The following is a 19,156-nucleotide window of genomic DNA, read 5'->3' as shown; positions in this document are numbered from 1 at the left end:
AAAATGTTATGACGTTAATTGAAAGGCTATTAAAATTAGGTACAAATGTACAGGGACGTTGCTAATTAAGTTACGATTTTACAAGGATGGCGCCTTAGTAGATGCTTCCTAGGTCAACGCATCGTAAATGTTCGAATTCCTTTTCCTGTCAGCTGTAATACTACCTAGTTTTTAAGAGTACGCAACGAAAGGTATCCTCCACGGATACAAAGATTTCCGCAGCCCCGTGAAGAAGCAACAGCGACATTTACGGTGCCCAAATGTTGAGCGGCTGACGCGTAACAAAGTGTCCATTTGCAGCGGCGGACAATACCGCGGCGTGCTGTTACATATTCGAGTGGAGCTCATCGATGCCCCGAAATTATTCTACGGGAATCGCCTTGTCACTATATAAATGCAAATCGAAAGGAAAGATACGCATCTTCGATTCGTTCCCAGCGGAGCTTAGCGAGAGGAGGGAATGGAAAAAATGTGGCTGATAGATTCGTGCAACATTCTCAATATGCATAGCAAACGGGGCGCGCAGCGGCGAGGAACTCGTTAACCGTGCTACCGTTCGCCGAAAACACCCGGTAGATTTCTGCAGGGACCGAAGAACGCGCGCGCAACCACGGCCAGCGGGGCTAAGACGGAGGGAGAGGGAAGAAACGGGCAGGAAAAGGAGGGCGCTCTCGCGCGCGCGACGAGGCCCGCGTCTCTCCGCGCACAGCCGAGCCGCGCAAGAACGTTTTCGCCGTTTCGCGCATGCCTGTGTGCGTGCACGCCTAGCGAGGTAGCGCGCGAGCGCGCGGCGCACGCACGCGGGCACGCAGACAGGCGCGTAGCCGGCTGCGAAAACCGGCGTGCGAAAATCGGCCAATGGGGAGCAGAGGCGGGAGTCGGTGGGGCAGCCACGTGGTGTCGGATCGGCCAATGAGGGCCTGGGCGCTCGCGAATTTCGAGTCGGTTTCCCGCTCGCCGCGCGGCGTGCTCCTAGCTGCTAGAACAGGACGGACGACCGTACGGGGGGTTGGAGGGGAAGAAACAGGAGCGAGAAAGTGCACGCATCGGCCAAGGAGGGACCGGGAGGGCCGTACGCCCGGTGAAAAGGAGCAAGGAAGAAGGAGGAGGGACAAAAAAAAAAGAGAAGAGTGACGAGTTTGCATCGCATTGCCGCCCTCTCGCCCCTCCGTGCAGCCCCGCGGGTTACACGCGAAATAGCGCGCTCGAGCGAGAGAGAGCAGCGACGGGGGGAGGGCGCGAGAGGGAGCGAGAGAGAGTGCGATCGTCGGCGAAAGGGTGAAGCGGAAGGGAAACGGCGGGAAAGAGAGAGAGCACCGAATGAGAGAGCCCCTCAGACGCCGGTATCGTGGTCTAGCCAAAGAGAGAAGAGCCTGGTAGGAAGGTGCGTCGTCGTCGTCGCCGTCGCAAGGAGAGGAGAGAGGAGACAAAACAGAGAGAGAGAGAGAGAGAGAGAGAAAGAGAAAGAAGGAGAGAAGGAAGAAGAGAGAGGGAGGGAAAAAGAAAGAAAGAGGGAAAGAGAGAGAGAAAGAGAGACACAGAAAAATAGAGGAGTAGCTGAGTGTACACGGTGAATCGTCGAGAGAACGGTCAACTCGCGTCCCTTAACCTTAAAAAAGTTGAAGAGTCGTTTTTGAGAAGACACGGTCGTCGTCGCGGGTTCGTCCAGATCGGTCGTCGCAGTTGCATCCTCGCCGATTTGTGTGATCGAGCTCTGGGCCCGAGGGAACATCCTTCGTAGTACATCCACCGCCGCCGGAAGCACAACGGGTCCTGTGTACCACCGCACCGGTGCCGTCGTGTCGACGTGACAGAGAAACAGAGCGAGAGAAAGAGAGGGAGGGAGAGAGAGAGAGATAGAGGGAGAGAGAGAGAGAGAGAGCCAGAGAGAGAGAGAGAAAGAGAATCGTTCTGGTCGTCAGCCGCGAAGCGAGCGGGAAATAGACAGCCGTTCCAGTCAGGGCAAGGAAGAAACGGAGAAACAAGAGACAGTACAGACAGAAACGCTGAGAAGATCGTTCCGCAAGAAATCGCGGATAATAATCTCCTTGTGCCTCTTTCGATTTTTGGTGTGCCAGCGCGAAAATCAACGCCGAGTATCTACCCGCGAGAAGGGCCAATCTTGCTACGCCCGGAACCGTCCAGACGTTAGCAGGCCAGAGGGAAAACGCTGCGGAAGACGAAAGCGCGCGCTCGTGTTGCTCGGTTCCACTCGCGCGATAGCGAGCCCTCTCTGACGTCGTCGTCGTCGTCTGCGTCGCGATACGTGCGTCCCTCGTACTGCAACGGGGACAATCGCGATCCTCGACTCGCGTCCGAACGCGCGGTGCTCGTGTCTACGACGTCATCGCTGTCGCCAGGTTCTCGCCTACGAGGCCCTGCTCGGCGAACACCACCGCTCCTCTCCACCGCGGCTCTCGTGGTGCGAACCAGCCATCCCGGTCGTCCGTCGTCCTCGCGTCTCCCGCGATCGTCCTCGTCAGCGTTGTGGTGGAAAGCATCCCCCGTCGCCGCCAGCGAGTCCCACGGCCCGCGAAACCGTGCTCCGCGCCGTCCAGCCGAAGAAGTTTCCCGTAAACCCACGTGGACCGAGACAAACCTCGGGGAAGCCGCCAACATAGCGTCCAAGAGCGAGCCGACCACCATGTCCAAGCTGTACGTGGGCAACCTGCCGTCGGATTGTAACGAGAGTGCCCTCAGGCAGCTCTTCCAGGACCACAATTTGTCGTGCACCACGATCCTGGTGAAACGGGGCGGCTACGCGTTCGTCGACTGTGCCGATCAGTCTGTGGCGGATCGCGCGATCGACAAACTTAACGGTGAGTTCAGAATCAACAGGCGAGATAAAGCTGCCTCCTCTCGATATGTACATACATACAGCACGCCTCGCTATACCGATCTACGCTAACCACTATCCTTATCTGCCTTTGCGTCGCCGACGCCGATACCGATTACCACCCAACAATGCTGCTTTTACCACGCTGAATCTGATCACGCTACGTTTTATACTGCCGCTGTTTTGCTGCTACCCCACAGATTCTCGGCCGTGCCGTACGATCGACGAAGGAGAGAACCGACCGGACGGAGCCGCACGGACCTGGGAGGCTTGATAACTTTAGACCTATACGACACGCTTTTACCGCTTTCCGCGCAAATGCCGTACCTTAGGTAGCGACACTTTGCAATCTGCGCGCCTCGAGAAGCAACTTGTTGCCGTTCCCAGATAACGCGTCTCGCTGAAATACGCAACCAGTTCACGCTTCCTCGGCGGCTCGGATTGCAACGCTTTCGCGTGCTTTCTCGACTAGCCTGTAAGATACTTTTGGTAGAAATATATACACATTCGCACGCTTGTACATACGCTTCATACCATTTATTGTACATAATTTTATTCGCCCATCTAACACCTCACTCCGCCCTGTATATAATCCCATCTCGATCGCCCTGTGTTTATATTTACGATGTGCTTTTTCCAATAACCTGTACACGCAGCCGATTGACAGCGTCGGCGCCTGTCATTCAGCGAGTCGATCGTCATTTGCGCCCCGCGAGCAAAGGACGATCGGGGCCGTATCCGTTGATCGGCCGATTCTCGCGACGACCCCGATTCCGGGTAATCGAGGAACACTACGAGACTTCGAGGCAATCAAACGACCTCTCTCCTAAGAACCCTCGATCTCCACCCAAAGAGAAGACCATCGCTAACGATTATATTTAGAGTGACAACCACTGTGCGCATTGTCTATCGGTTTGAGAGCCGCTGACAGCGACCTCGAAGAGCGCTTCCGCCGAGGAAACGTCTCCGAATTTTCATTGAATACTTCCTACGAGGATTCGCGATCATAATCGACGGCTCTGGGTATTTTTACATCGTTCGGCTTTAAGAGTAGCTTCCGAGCTGCCGGGCGAAACGGGATTTCTGCGCGAGCGAATGCTTCTTTCGAAGTGAATTCACGTCGACGGGCGCAGAGCCGGCTACTCCGCGGGATGTGTCGTGTGGAAAACTTATCCACGTGGTGAGAGAGGCGCACGCATCGGCAAGATGGCGGAGCCGGTTATACCGGCAAGGTCACGCGTGTGGGTTTCGCCTTTGAGATAAGTCTGATAATCGCTCGCGCCGGCCACCGTGCTGTCGTCGATCGGTGCGATTATGGGCTTCCCTCTAATCATTCCAGCACCCAAACGGAACGGGCCAAAACAGTCGCGACAGAATTGTACGATCAGAGTAGTCGATTAGGATCCCACAGTCGGATTCCATGAAATTCCATCTCGGTGACGTTCCATTGAACGCGGCGCGACGCGCAGATTGAATTTTCGTAGCCGTCGCTCGTAGTTCGGCATACGTGCCGTAGAGTAGGGCAGCAGCTGGTGATCAATTAAAGCCTACTGGCCACTGCATTAGTCAGTGCGACTACTTTCCGAGTCCCTCGTTCCGTTGGATAGGGACTGGTCGGGAAACTATCGTAGGCACGGAGAGGGTTTACTCGCCCGCGAGCGAATTATTCGCCGACGATCTTGACCCTACGTACAGAATTTCACCTTCGTTCTGGGAAGTTAGATCGATATTTGACTAGAGACCGTTCACGGGGCCCGCTCGTCGCGCCGCGCCGCTTCTACACCGCCTAAAAAACGTGGTCAAGGTCGCGTCTGCACGCGTGACGTATGGTTCCCCACTGGCTCTGTGACGAGGTTAAAATTTACATCGGTGAAATACCGCCGACCTCATCTCGGCGGGCCCGTCGAAATCGGTTAGTCACACTCGTCGTACACGACGGCCATGCTAATCGAGTAAATTCGGATCGTAAATTCCGTTGACGGCTTCCTAACTGGCGCGCGCGAACTCGTCGGCGAATTATTCTCGAGACGGCTCCTCTCCCTGATCGATACCTTCGGCACTCGGTCTCTTGACGTCATCGAAAAGGGTCTGATAGCATCGGAAGGGGGGAAGAGCATGTGGATCGCGGGGACGTGGTCGTAGTACAGCCGAGAAAAAGGCAATCCCTTCAGCGAGGACGCGTCTTCTTGGCCGCAAACTTTCCTCCCGAGGAAAGTGATTTTCAAAGTCTGCTAGGTGCGCGCGAGTTTGCCAGAGGGTAATGTAATGTCACCTCTGGGTAATATACTTCAAGTTTTTTTTTTTGTTGCTACCTCTCTGTTTTCAATGCTCCGGTGACTTTCGGTGGCTTCTCAATGCACTATGGTTTCGATACGAGTCCACGAGTGAAAGCCAACTGGCCTGCTCAATGCGGTTTTTTAACTCGAGTTTCCTGAAAACGAAGCCTAGCACGATAAAGATTTATTCGGTATTTTTTAGACTGCGCGCACAAGGAGTTGGCCTTTTCTTTTTGGTTGCGACACGAATGCTTCTCCAGTCCTGTATTCGCGGGCTTTCTTTGGTGTTCTCCGGAATGCTTATACCACCCCGCCGACGTCGGATAACAAGACCATTTGTGCATGTAATCGCAACAGTTCGTGACAGTCCCTTACGTGCGAGATGCCAATCGATACGCAATGCTCGCCTCTTGGCGCTAAGAGGAGAACAGTCTCACCGTCGTTTCTACTCTTCACAGATCAATTCTTTCATATTAACCCCTTTAAACCGTTAAAACTGAGAAACCTGCAATTCCCTCAATTACCTGAACTACGTATTTTTACTACATACTGCCCGCTTCGGTTAAAATGTCCTGTCTAACATTTTGAAACAACCGAGAAAACGGAAGTTTTATCGTTTACTTTGCACCGTCCTTATTTTCCTTCGAATTAAAACGTGTCATTATTTCGTAACACCCTAATATAATCTTTTGTAATAGCTGTACCGATAGGTGCTGTATTATCAACGTACCAATTAATTAATTGTTTTAGATAGGATATTATAACCATCTGGAAAGAAGTTAGGTTAAATACATTATACTGTTTTATAAATCTTTACGAAGCACGTAGAGTTTTCTAACGTTACTTACAAGGTAAAAGACGTGTGGAACTTCAAATATTTCAACATATCTCGAAAGCTGAAAAAATGCTAGATAGGACAGTTTAACTAAGGAGGGGCAGTATAGTCCCCCAATATTATTCTGAAACTTGTACAGTGAACCATTAGGGAGCAAAGTCCCAAAGAAGAATCTACGGTTGAATACTTGATTCTGGAATTTGTTAATAAAGTTCTAGCGTAAGGTCTGGCTTCTTCCAGTATCTAGCAAAGGTAAAACAAAAAGTGGCATAATTCCAACAGAGAATTCGAAGCATTCTGTAGCAGTCTATGCTCCCAGGCACCGGTGGGGTGCGTGCAAGCGATCGAACGCTCCATACGACTTAGATGGTACATACACTCGTGAAATGTAGCAAAGAATACAGAGAAGGACGGCCCGTCTGCTTAGAAGCCGGGTTGCAGGAAAGAGGCGCGGTTACGAACACTGGAGCGGTTCATAGGGAATAGTTTCTCCCTCTATTTCGTTAGCAATACAGAAAGCTCAGTCGTTGCTCCTGCAGCAGGGGTACATATGTATGCGGGGACGATCGTTGGATACAATGCCGCGTGCGGAGAACGTTACCGCCGCGTACAGAACTAGTTTGGTGGGTTGTGTTACGTTTTAGTCCAACTAAACTAAGGCTAGTCGCGGTTAGACTACACGGGGCTACAAGCATCGTTGCTAATTCACCGAGGAGTACACATACCCCGGCTGCGCGTTTAATGCTCCATTTCGCACGGATTACGAGCAACCATCGCGCCAGCTATAAACTTATCCTTCCGCGGAGCACCCCTTCAAAAAATCGCGAATAATGCAGAACCTCTTGACACTCCCGGCACACTCCGAAGTAGGTACATCGCGTAGCTAATTAAATATTAAACACGCGACTCGAATTAAATTAATCACCGTAGTGGTGTCCTTTTCCAATGCGAAGGTATAGTATATTAGAATTTAGATGCATCATTCTCGTGCCTTAGCGTGAACCATGCGGCGTTTATTCAGTGGCGATCGGAACGGCTGGAAGGGACTGCACAGAATGTACGCTTTTAATCGCAGTTTCGTAGTCATCCGTGGCTCGGCCGGCTTGATTTGTCGCGTGGCTGCTCGGGGCCACCTGCCCTCGAAAAAACTTACCTGTTAACAGTGCACCGGTAACCGGGCGGCCACGCTGATGGAATTTTACGATTCGGTTTCGCCGCGGGCGTCGGTCAGCCCCGATACTATAATATCACTCCAAATTAAAGAAGAATAATCCTATGTTAACACGTGCGATCTCATTATGATAAACGGAAATTTCTCTAGATTGCGCGCCGAACGTTATTACTACCGCTATTCGTCTCGAGATCACATCTTATCGATCTTACGTACGTGCGGTACGCGAGGATGCCCGAGCCTCCCGTTCTACGTTTAAACAGAGACGATTAATATCGATTGCAGGACACGCACGTCCCTTCCATCGTACGAACTCGTAATAAAAATCAATCGATCAAGTAATTGACAAGCGGTGCCCACTGTTTCGCTTTATCGCGCTACGTGTCGGCAGTGTGCAATGAACTTCAGATCGGGCATTATCAATGAATATCTGTTCTTAAGAGTGACTACTGGGTTTAAAGCTTTATCGCGGCTGTTGGGATAGTTAAAGTGGGGCGAGATTGTACTTGTTGCTCCAAAATGTCTATTTAAATATAGGTTGTATCTGGGTGTTGCTCTGGAGTGTTTGGATTCGAAGCATCGTAGCACCAATCGTGGAACTTGCAGCAAGAGGGGTGCAACTCTATTTTTCAAAGTTTTTTTTGTTACGACGTGTAATATACGTAAAAATGATTTATTGCAATAAATAAAAATAGATATATTAATGTTAAAAATATTCTATTATAGAAATATTAATATTCATATTTTAACATATATATATGAGTAAAAATATATTTTTTTTCACAAAATAAGTAGTGGCTATTGAGTTGGTAAGTTTTTTTTCTATTTTTGGCGAAAAAATGTTCTGTAATAGAAATAATGACATTAATATTAATATTAACATTAAGATACAAATATTAAAATATTAAAATAGAAATATTAAAATATTATAAATATTAAAATATTAAAATAGAAATAAAAACACATTTTATATATATATATATATATATATATATATATATGTTTAACGTTAATATTTCTATTTTAATATTTTAATATTTCTATCTTAACGTTAATATTAATATTAATGTAATTATTTCTATTATAGAACATTTTTTCGCCAAAAATAGAAATAAAAACTTACCAACTCAATAGCCACTACTTATTCTGTGAAAAAAATATATTTTTCAACTAGTACTCTCTTTTTAATATTAAGTCGAAGCACTAATTTTATAAACAGTTATTTCTAATTTACTCGAAGCTGATAAAAAGTAGCTGCACCCCTCAATTTTACCTTTCATAGATCGCCATTTCGAGGTCAGCGTGACGTCCCAATAAGTAAACTTTGATGTACGAGTGAAAGTGGAATTCTATGTCGTCTGTATCGAACTTTCTGCTGTCTTTTTCTCGTTTTGGGACTTGGCTCGTTTCGGTACACGGTTGGCCAAGCGGCTCGGTTGAGAGCAACGGCGAAAAGAACGCGGTTTAACGCCGACACGAATGTACGGTTTGAACGCAAAAACTGCTTGCACGCCTGCAAGAAGGAAGGAAGTGCTATCTTTAGAGCGGCGAAAAGAGAGTGTGGCGGTGTGTCTCTTTTCTCGTCTTCTTTTTCGTCTAGCCATCCGCTTTCATTAACCGAATGTATGCTTCGTGGGGCCACAAGCGAGGAAGCTATTGTGAGATTTCAACGCACTCGACGCTGCTAAATAAATGAATCTTAACATCGCTCTCTATCAAACTCCCCGCCTATACATTTCGTGTTCATACTTTTGCAGCATCGATCTTCCATCGAGCGGTGCAGTACAGATAAAATCCACTTGTTGCACTAGCCTCGAACGATTCTACATTCTTATGGGACAGTTAAACCATTCACAGTTCAGCCCACCCAAAGCCCAACGATTTCGTCTCCACTGAGTATCGAATGTTTCGCTCTGCAATAAAGTTAGACACAACTGTACCCCGGAATCTGAAGGCGATAGTTGATAGTCTGCCGAGAGCATCGCAGCGAACTGCAGAGGATTGAATATCGAGAGACACCGTCGTGAGAAATACTCCTAAGAGTAGCCTCTATTTCGAGTGTTTCTATATCGGCACCGTCAGCGATTCTCTATTTCCTCCTTGGGCCTCCCACGCGGCGTGGCTTTTTCTCCGTCTGATCCACATTGTCCTCGTCTTTCGTGGCTCCTGTTCGCTGGAGGAACCTTTGAAGCCACATGTTTGTTTTAGATACCCGGCCGTTGACTTGCCGGCGAATAACGAAGCGTTTACCGCAGCTAGATTCCGATCGAACCAGACTACACCGTGCTGCACTCTCCGTATCGCGGGCTCCTCCCTATCTCCCCAGCTCGAAGCTTCCCGGCGACCGACGATTTCCTCGCCGTGCTTTCCCGATAGAAGCTAAGTAGGTGCGATTCCCTTTATCGGTCCCCGTTGTTATCGCGCGTCTTTCTACGTAGCCGGGCCCCTAGGCGGGCTTGCGTAACTTCTATTCCGATCCAGCGGGTAAGAGTCGGGTTGAGGCCCGAGCCGGCGATTTCTCGAACGTTCTGTCCCGTTAACTTCTCGCGTCGCGATAACTCTCGGCTATCGATAGAGCCGAGGACCCGTTAATTAGGAGCCGAGCGCCGCGGATCTTTCGTCCACGAATCTCCAGGCTTTTCAGGAAGACACGCGTCGCGTTCGATAAATTACCGGCGAGAAACGATTTTCTTCGACCTTCCACGGTTCCCCCTAGTCTCGAGATCTTTACGGCGCGGAGGAGAGAGAAAGAAAGAAGCCGCGAGAGGGACGAGCTACGTCCGCCAGTTGCGAGCGAATCTGCTTGGCCCCACGTGCGCGTAATTGTCAGGTACGAAGAGAGAAACCCGAATCTTTCGACAGGTGTCAATGAACCGGACAACGACGTATCCATCGAAGGATAAGCGAGAAGGACAGAGGCGAAGGAAGATCCCGCGAGGCCACGGGTGTCAGGGGGAGAGAGAGAGAGAGAGAGATAGGAGAGAGGCACGAACGGCTCGTTCGCACCTGCCTCCGTCGTGTACTAAACGGGCCTCACGGTGATTTCGCGTTTCGTCAATGCGATTTCACGAAACAGATTCCGCTCGTCGCCGATCTCGCTCCCTTCTCACGAATTAAGAGCAATCTTCTCGCAGGCGGCGTGGCGTCGTGTGCGGGTAGGACACACGATACCCGTGCAAAACTGGTCTTGTTTGACGATCGGGCGAGAGGTGATTGTGTTGGCTCGCGTGATAAGGGAACGAGAGAACGATACGCGAAGCTGATTCTAGGTCTGTTGGAATAGTGAAACTGATTAGAGCTGGAATTCGGGATGGGCAATGTGACACGGAATGTTTTGCAGCGATAATTAAAAATATGTATGGCTGATTAAGGGCACGCGTATCTGAAATCGTTAGCAAATATCCCTAAAATCGTTCGTGTGTTATACCTGCCGATTATAGTTGTACCAGGAGTTCATGAAACGACGCCGTGGGATATTTATTACATACATGGCACTGATGTAATATTTCAGGAGTATAAATTGAGAAATTCTAGCCGGTTTCAAGTAGTGGAAGAAATTTTCAAAATTAGCAATCCCTAGACAAAAAAGAATTTTCTTTATTATCCATAGAATCCATACGTTTATGTCAATACCAGTGAAACCCTCGACACTCTGTGTACCGCAGGTAGGGTAAAGGACCCAATTACTGACACCTAACCAATTACTGTCACCTTAAGATATTTTACTTAAAATGACGAATAAATAAACGTTGTAAAGTCATACACAAAAAGAATTATGTAGGTAATTATATTTATATATTTTAATGTAAAGGCATATAAAGTTTTGAATTTTAGAGTATTAAGAATATTAATAAATATAATTTTATTAATAATTATGGTTTAATATAAATATTTTTTAACAATATTATTTCAGATTTTATTAATTATATAGAAAAAAGTTGAATTTTTATAGTTAAGGTATGAGCCTAAAAGCTTAGTTAGCTTATCTATACTATTAATAACGGGTTTAGAATAGTAATAGTAAAAATATATTACATTACTATTTCATCAAAATATTCCTTTTATCAGGCATATTACTTTGATTTAAAATCTAGGTGGAGGTTCTAGATTTAGCTACATTTATGATTTCTATTTAAATCTAGATAGAGGTTCTAATCTATACTATAGATTATATACTACAGTTTATTTATTCGTTATTTTAAGTAAAATAGCTTAAGGTGACAGTAATTGGTTAGTTGTCAGTAATTGGGTTCTTTACCCTAGAAAATGCGTAAACGAACTTATGCACCGATAGGAAATGAACGCTCGATAGGCTATACGTGGCAGGATAGAGAAGACCAGCGGGCAGGAGCATCGCATCGGGGCGAAAGGCGCAGAGAGGGGCGCGGCAGCTCATCGTAGAAAAATTGCATCGGCATGGCGCCATTAATCTCCGAACGAACGGATATTATTTTAATTCTCAAGCCTCGGACCGAGTCTGTTCCGAGAAACGCCGTCCTTTGTGTCCCGGTCGGCTCCCCCGAAAGAAAAGTGACCGAGTGATTTAATCTACGAACGAACGGAGCCCTGTGGACTCTTTCTGGACTCTGCTCGGCCGTGTTTCTTGCGCCTCTTCTTTTCTTCTTTCCATTGGCGCGTTTCTTTTTTGCCCCTCGAAACCATGGCCGAATTCAGCGGCTCGGATCGCGGGCATCGCTCAAGGAAAATCGAAACGGAGTCACGATCCGGTCCTACCAGAAACTTGCTCGCGCGTTGTCTGCGCATCTCCTTCGACGAACTTCTCCGCTCGACTATCAATGAAACGAACGCTACGGACCCATCCTCGAGAAGTTGCATCATTACGTTGCGCTCCTCTTGTCCCGCCACTTTATTCAAACCGCGAAACTCTGAACTTTACCCGGCGCTAGATAAAAAGCGTTATCGTGGCCCGTCGCGCGCCTCATCGGCTAATTTTACTGCCGCGCACACCACGAGCAACGCCATTCACGAATTTAAAAGCTCGCGTACCGTTCCCGTTTATCGCGTGCGCGCCAGCAGCGCGAAAACTCGCGGAGAAACGGAGCCTCGGCGATAGACTTCGGACGCGCAATCGCTCGGTGTTTCAGACGCGAAATTACATTTCGGTTCGAAAGGTCGGCTGGCAAACTTCGACCATCGGCGCTCCTCCGCCCTGCCGCTCTTTTCACGTGACGCAACGGCAGCCTCGCTTTCATTCACCATCGGATCCCTCGAACTCGAGTTCGGCTAACAAAGATGGTTCGCCGCCCGATAAGATAAGTACCGCGGGGGATCAGCAGAGTGCGTGAAACTACGCGGCAACAATCGAATCCGCGACTCTCCTCGGCCAGGTCGTCGCCAGGAACTGACGCGCTCTTTTTGCTCGTGAAAGTGTATGCACGCCCAGGAAGAGGCTTTCGCGATTCATTTATTATGCATTGCCGCCTTATGCATCCTCCCCCTCCCAACCGCCTCGCCCGGCGAAATTACATCGCGCGCCACTTAATCGTGATTCACGAGGCAATTGTTTCTCTCCGGCATGGCCCAGTGGCGAGACCAGGGGCCGACTGATAAGCGGCAGCTTTTTCCTCCTCGCGTGAATCGTTATCGCGCGGTACTCTCGGGCGCCAAAGACGAATTCGACGCCCCCTGATACGATACACGGGCGCCAAAGACGAATTCGACGTCCCCCCACCGATACGGATTTTCGTGGAAACGTGCACCGCTGGCGTCGAAGACTATCGAATTACGAACGTTACGAACTCGAACGAGACTAGGTTCCCTGAGTTTTCCTGCCTGCTTCATTGAAATTTATCGCCCGAAATGAAATTCATAAGGTTCGCGAATACGCGGGCTTGCAATCTTGCAAATTCAAGGCCATTTTACGGAGAACCTTTCCTTATCTCCATTCTATATCAGCGCGCGCAGACGTGAAAAGAAGGCGTGCGAAGTGAATCAGGCGACTTGATCACCTTGATTATATCCGGGGTTAGTCGATCGAGTCGAAATTTCTGTCTCGAAGCAATTTGGTAGCTAATGGAAGCCAGACGCGCCGAGAATCATCAAGGCGATCAAGTGACAAGGTTCGTCCTGTTCAATCGAACTGTTCCTAAGATCTCCGCTGGTCGAGTACAGGCAAGGCTTCCCTGGACCACCATCTTTTCCTCGAAAGCGAATATTCCCACGGAGGGGGAAGCTTTCCCAACACCCTGTGGCTCGCGGCAATTTCTTTCACCGCTTATCGAAGACAGTATTATTATTGATATAATCTACGCGCGGGTTCCGCCGGGAGACGTTGCAACAAATCGGTGGGAGCAACACCAGGAGAACACGAGGAGCGATGCGTATCATCGGGGCCATCGAGATGCGCGTGTCGCGGCGCGCCGCGCCGGTCAGCCGAGCTGCTCTCAGCCAAGATTCTGCGTTTCGCGCGCTTTCTGCGGATTCTCAGTCAGGACCTATCTTAACGTGCGTGGGCCCACTCGCTTCATTCGGCAAACTAACCTACCCGTCTAAGTAATCCATTGTGCTCCTCGTGCTCTCTTTGTGCGGCCGCTCTCACGCTGAGAGCGCGGCCCACAAGGGCGCGCGAGAAGGAGCGACGAGGCCGAGGGCCCGGCGCGGGAGCGAGAGAACGGAGGAGGACGGAAACAGAGGGTGGAACGGTGGACGTGAACGAGGGAACGAGAAAGAGAGAGAGAAGTATGCCACAAGGCCAGCCGAGTCCGTGGCGATTTTTGCTTTACTCTTTGGCCGGGCCGAAAACGAGCGTGGCTCCGACCGACTAACTGCTCCAATTTTATTCACCGCGCCGTGTCGCAAGCCCTCCCAATCGATATGTCCCCGCGACATCTCCGCGGGGGTGGGGTAAGGCACGCGCGACAATCGCGGCGCGAGTCATCCGCGCTGTTTATCGCGTTTTCGTTCGTCACTGTAAAATAAATATATCCGGCCGACGGAGCCGCCGGTATTTATCTTCGTCCGCTGATGGAAGCGCATCCATCGAGCTATTAGCCAGGGGAAAGATATAAATTTCCCTCGGTTCTTGACAGGAGAAAGTTTTCGGACAGTCTCGTTGCTCGATCCTCCATGGTAGCCCGACGCGAAATTGAGATTAATACGGGATGACGTTACGTATTGCGCTTGCTTACGCCCCATTAGAAAGAGATACGTCACCCGTTCAATTAACCAACGTTCGTCGGACGTAACGTTTATTACGTGGAAGAAACACGTGCCCTTCCTGTCTACACTTTTACGATGCGCTCCTCCGTGTCGTTCGTTAGCGGGGACTCTATAGATGCGTGGAAAGGTTCGTTGATGTACAGGGTGTTTTAGAATCGCCGGTACTGCATAGTGTTGGCTAGAACCGTGATTTGTGAATCACGAGTGATCAGATCACGTTCGTTCCAAATCACGGTGATTTTTCACAGTGATCCATGATTTTCGTGATCGCTTCTGATTGGTGGAGAGCATAGCTGCTCTTTGCACGCGCCATATAACCCCAATTTCTACTTTCGAAACATTCGCAAGTCCTCACTGTTCTTATAGAATCTCAATTGTATATTTTGAACCAATGTAATCGTTCTTGATTTATTTAAATTAACAAATATTTCTTCACTTTAGTTAAAAAGTATAATCAATATGTGAATACTTTAGTCAATCAAATCAGTGTGTGCATACATTGACTATTTATCAATGTACATTCTATATATTCGCCGAATTAGCACGCTTTGACTGTAACACAAGCTATATTGAAGTATTTTATAAAATATAATTTAATCAAGATCAAGAATTACGATCACAGTAAACAATTCACTCAAGTTAAAATAGTAACAATCACGGTCGTGATTTAACTTCAATCACGACCGTGATTGTGATTCTGCGATCACTGTGATAAATCACTGTTAGTGATTTTGCACTCCATCCCTATACACAGCGTACTGCTGGAGGTCGTATTTAGGGCTGGGACTATTTGTCGAACTTTGCGGTATTCGAATATTCGAATACTTTGATTGCTCGATTATTTGGCGAATATAATTCGAATATCCAAGTATTCGAATACTACTCGAACATTTAAGTATTCGAATGCTACTCGAATATTTAAGTATTGGAATGCTACTCGAACATTTAAGTATTCGAATGCTACTCGAACATTCAAGTATTCGAATAGTATGGTGTGAATTATAAATCCACGTCTTTAGGTTCGTTTGTCAGGGTGAAATCTTATAAGCTAATTTTGACCCACTTCACACCATACTATTCGAATACATCAATGCAGTATTCGAATAATAACATTCGAATACTCAAATATTCGAAGGTTATTCGTAGCATTCGAATACTCAAATATTCGAATCTTATTCGTAGCATTCGAATACTCAAATATTCTAAGCTTATTCGTAGCATTCGAATACCTACTTGTAAAATATTCGAATATCAAATCATTCGAATAGTCCCAGCCCTGGTCGTATTCGGTTTGAATGGTGCAATCGTTTTCTTTTTAACACAGAATTTTTCTTGCAATACATGGATACGGTTCCCTACAGCTTTCTGTACGGAAGCTTCGAAAGGCGATCTGAGAGATCCAAGAGGTGCTGAATATATAAAAATTTCTCAGAAAACAGGAGGAAGGTTTTAGCCCAATTTAAGACAAACTTCAGTGGCTAATAGAATATTTATCAATGGAAGAGAGTAAAAGGATTCTCTCCAACTATGAATCACTTGTTCTCTTTACTGTTATACTTATATAGAAGAAGAACCGTTTCGTTACGAAAGCTGGATATCCCCAGTACGATTACTTTGCCGTGGCACGACTCTTCGAAGACGTCCCTTTTGCAATGTGCACCTACGGTTCTGAAACACCGAATAACAACGCGAGCTCGTGGAGACACGTTACTCGGAATCAGGCTCGCATAACGCTCCCAAATAATCCGCATTCCAATCAGCGTCCCTCCCAAAAAAAACGCAGCACTCATGCTCGATCGAGGAGATACAAGAAGGAATCACCATAGTCCTCGCGAAGTCTCCCAAATCCGCAACGCGAAGTTCGAGCAAACGCCATTGCTATGCACGCGGGACTATTCTCTCCGAAAACACGAGGAAGAAGCAGCCAGCTCTGAGCTTCGTCGGCTCCGTGCGACAGCCAGTTACGCCCGATTTCGCGATAGAGCGTCGCTAGGCGCTCGGATCGATAAATCGGCCGTGGTGCTCGCACAATTTTCACCCGTGACTCAACGAGTGCAGAGGATTTCCGTGGGACCTGAACTAGCGAGTTGTAACTCAATAGTAATTTATGTACCTAGCCGTGCCAACCGCCGTGTCCAAGGCATCGGTATTCAGCATCGGCCTGGAATGCGCAACAGGAACCTGTTCTCATTCCCATTCCCAATCCCGCTCAGCGCTACCCAAATATTTTATTACTTCCCCGTGGAGCCGGTGTGTTCTCCTCTCTCTCTCTGTCCCTCTCCCTTGCACGCGCGCTCTCCGTCTCCCTACCTATCTATCCGCGTGCCCCCTCGCCCCTCCGCCACCCTGCCCGCCCCTCTAACGCCAGCGCAAGAAACTCTTCGCTGTTATGTCATCCTGTATAGCCTGTCTTATCGTTGTAACAATATTTCGAGCATGTTACGGTTACATTTCGGGGCTCCGCGGGCTAGTAACAAGTTCACGATTATGCGGCCTGTGCAGTCGGCCGCCGATCCCCATCGTAAACTCCATATTTTCACCCCCGTTGCTTTCGAACGAGTGGCACTCCCGCGGCCGTAGATTCGGCCGCGAGCACCGGAGAGGACGTTTTTACGATTGGCTTTAACGAAGAAGGAGGGGCACCCCTTCGGTAATCGTTGATTTAGTTAATTCCTAGCGATTTCTTCATTAGCGGCGCGTTATATTGTTCCTCTCGGCTCCGGCGGGATCGCGTGTCAACGGGCCCGGCAGCATCGCCTCCGACGTTCCTTGTAGAAAGTCGCTCGGTGTTATACGAGCAACAAGTACGTACCCGTTGGTCGGTGCATCGGAGGAACCGTGCCGGCGTATCAGGCATCGAGATACGAGAACCGCTGCATTAGCGTGTCGGGTACGAAGTTTGCGTTACCTTCGTCGGCGAAACAGTCGGGTATCGCGATGAACGCGGCTCTATTAATAAAGCGGTCGTTATAAATGAACGTCGATAACCGATTCGCCCGCTCGCGATAACTGGTTTCGAGTAATCCTTTCGTGCACCTCGGCTGCATAGTTTTCCCTTTCGCGGCCTCTTATCGGGATCGGCCGAACAGCCTCCTTCTTTTGCCTACGCGCCATCTTGCTACTTGCGCGTAAGGGAGATGTCCCAATTTCTGCTCGTGTCCCCATTTCTGCTCATTTCGTATTTTTCTTATTATTATAGGCGTCACGTTTGTACTACAGTTGCAACAAAGTAATTCCAAATTATTTGAACATTTACGCGAGCGTTGCGCGAGATTGGGGCTAATCAAAGGGCAGCATAAGCAACGAAAAGCTTTTAAAACGAGAGACTCATTATTGGTATTCGATAATTGGGCAAAAAACAGTCTTTGCAGTGAAAGTTCTTATTTAATAACAAAAACAGATACTGTATTGTGCTCTGGATTTAGATTTTTTTTACTATTTTTCGCGAGCAGAAATAAGGAACATTTAGAGCATTGTATTTAATTACAAATTACTAATAGTTAAACATCGTGGAATATCTTTCTTAAATAGTTTTTGAATTGGTTGATTTATTATTAAAGAATTAATCAATTACTCTGCAAATTTTCATCACAAACAAATTTTCCACACCTTATTTATGACGAGTAACCTCTTAAGGGGTCATGCTCAGTCAGGAGGCCGAAAAAGGGTGAACTTTGGAAATTTTTTACTCAAAAGCTATAACACATTTCTCAAAAAATCTTTTTTTCCTCTTAAGCATTGCATCTAGTACCGTGCATGGTAATTTTTTTATTTAAAAATATTTATCAATAACTGAGTTATTGTCCATCACTCGAAGGTTCTCTAAAAATAAAGGCTTCTGCGGTGACCACTGCTGCTCGAAAGTCGATCATCTAAAATAAAAAATTCAAAAGAATTTACTTATTGTATTATATTATCTACTATTTGAACGAAGGATTTTTTATCCAATGCTTAGTTTTCTTGTAATTGACGAAAATCAGGCACGATTTATGATAAAAATTGAAACTTTTACTTTAAACGTCAGCCATTTTTTCCCAAATCAATATTTCGAAAAATCCTTCGTTCAAGTACCAGATAATATAATATAATAAGTAAATCCTTTGGAATTTTTTATTTTAGACGATCGACTTTCGAGCAGCAGTGGTCACCGCAGAAGCTTTTATTTTTAGAGAACCTTCGAGTGATGGACAATAACTTAGTTATTGCTAAAAATTTTTAAATAAAAAAATTACGATGCACGGTACTAGATGCAATCCTTGAAGGGAAAAAAGATTTTTTGAGAAATGTGTTATAGCTTTGGAGTAAAAAATTTCCAAAGACCACCCTTTTTTCGGCCTCCTGACTGAGCATGACCCCTTAAATGAGCAGAAATTGGGACATTCACCTTAACCCTCGTACAGCCCGGTGCACGGCGGTGGTCAGAAGAAAGTTTAAAAGCCGGACGGTGATAAGGAGCCGTGTCCCTATCAACGCTGCATAGAGATAGGGGATACCCCAAAATAGACCACGCGACACGAATACGATAAGTGAAATTCCGGTGTTAAAGTCGCTCGTGTGCATGCACGAAAATATCATTCCTAAACTTTCCTCTAATCACTACTGTGCCCGCGTCCTGCTCCTTCCTTCGACTCGACACCGTAGCCACGCTCTGCCGAGCTATAGCCATCGCGTTCGTTCTGCTACTTTGTTCCACGCTCGACTTCCTCGATATACGCGAGGATTTTTTTCCTCAATTCGAACGCAATGGCCGGGGCTAGCCCTAGGTCTCGCCGTCTAGCAGAAATTGACGAGATTTAAGTTAGGAACCGGTAAAACGTAGCAACGAGAGAGGGAGAAGGAGGATCGCAGCCGAGCGAAAA

The 19,156-nt window shown here is 47.6% G+C and overlaps 2 protein-coding genes across 4 annotated transcripts in view; one reads left to right on the top strand and one right to left on the bottom strand.

Annotated features, from left to right (window-relative positions):
* LOC143366074 (uncharacterized) overlaps positions 1-19,156 on the bottom strand; it is a 58,768-nt gene that overhangs the window by 33,837 nt on the left and 5,775 nt on the right. The gene's annotated exons all lie outside the window — the stretch shown is intronic.
* Positions 2,588-19,156, top strand: part of Imp (IGF-II mRNA-binding protein) — a 106,474-nt gene continuing 89,905 nt past the window's right edge. Inside the window, exon 1 of one of the 2 annotated variants that reach the window (XM_076806805.1) lies at positions 2,588-2,819. In XM_076806805.1, the coding sequence (XP_076662920.1) occupies positions 2,645-2,819 (175 nt within the window). In that variant the 5' untranslated portion in view covers positions 2,588-2,644. The remainder of the gene's footprint in view (positions 2,820-19,156) is intronic. The other variant, XM_076806806.1, reaches the window with a different exon arrangement.

Source organism: Andrena cerasifolii, chromosome 2 (assembly GCF_050908995.1).
Source record: "Andrena cerasifolii isolate SP2316 chromosome 2, iyAndCera1_principal, whole genome shotgun sequence".
Classification (NCBI taxonomy): domain Eukaryota; kingdom Metazoa; phylum Arthropoda; class Insecta; order Hymenoptera; family Andrenidae; genus Andrena; species Andrena cerasifolii.
The sequence above is the reverse complement of the archived record's forward strand: the minus strand, read 5'-3'. Positions and strand labels throughout refer to the sequence as shown.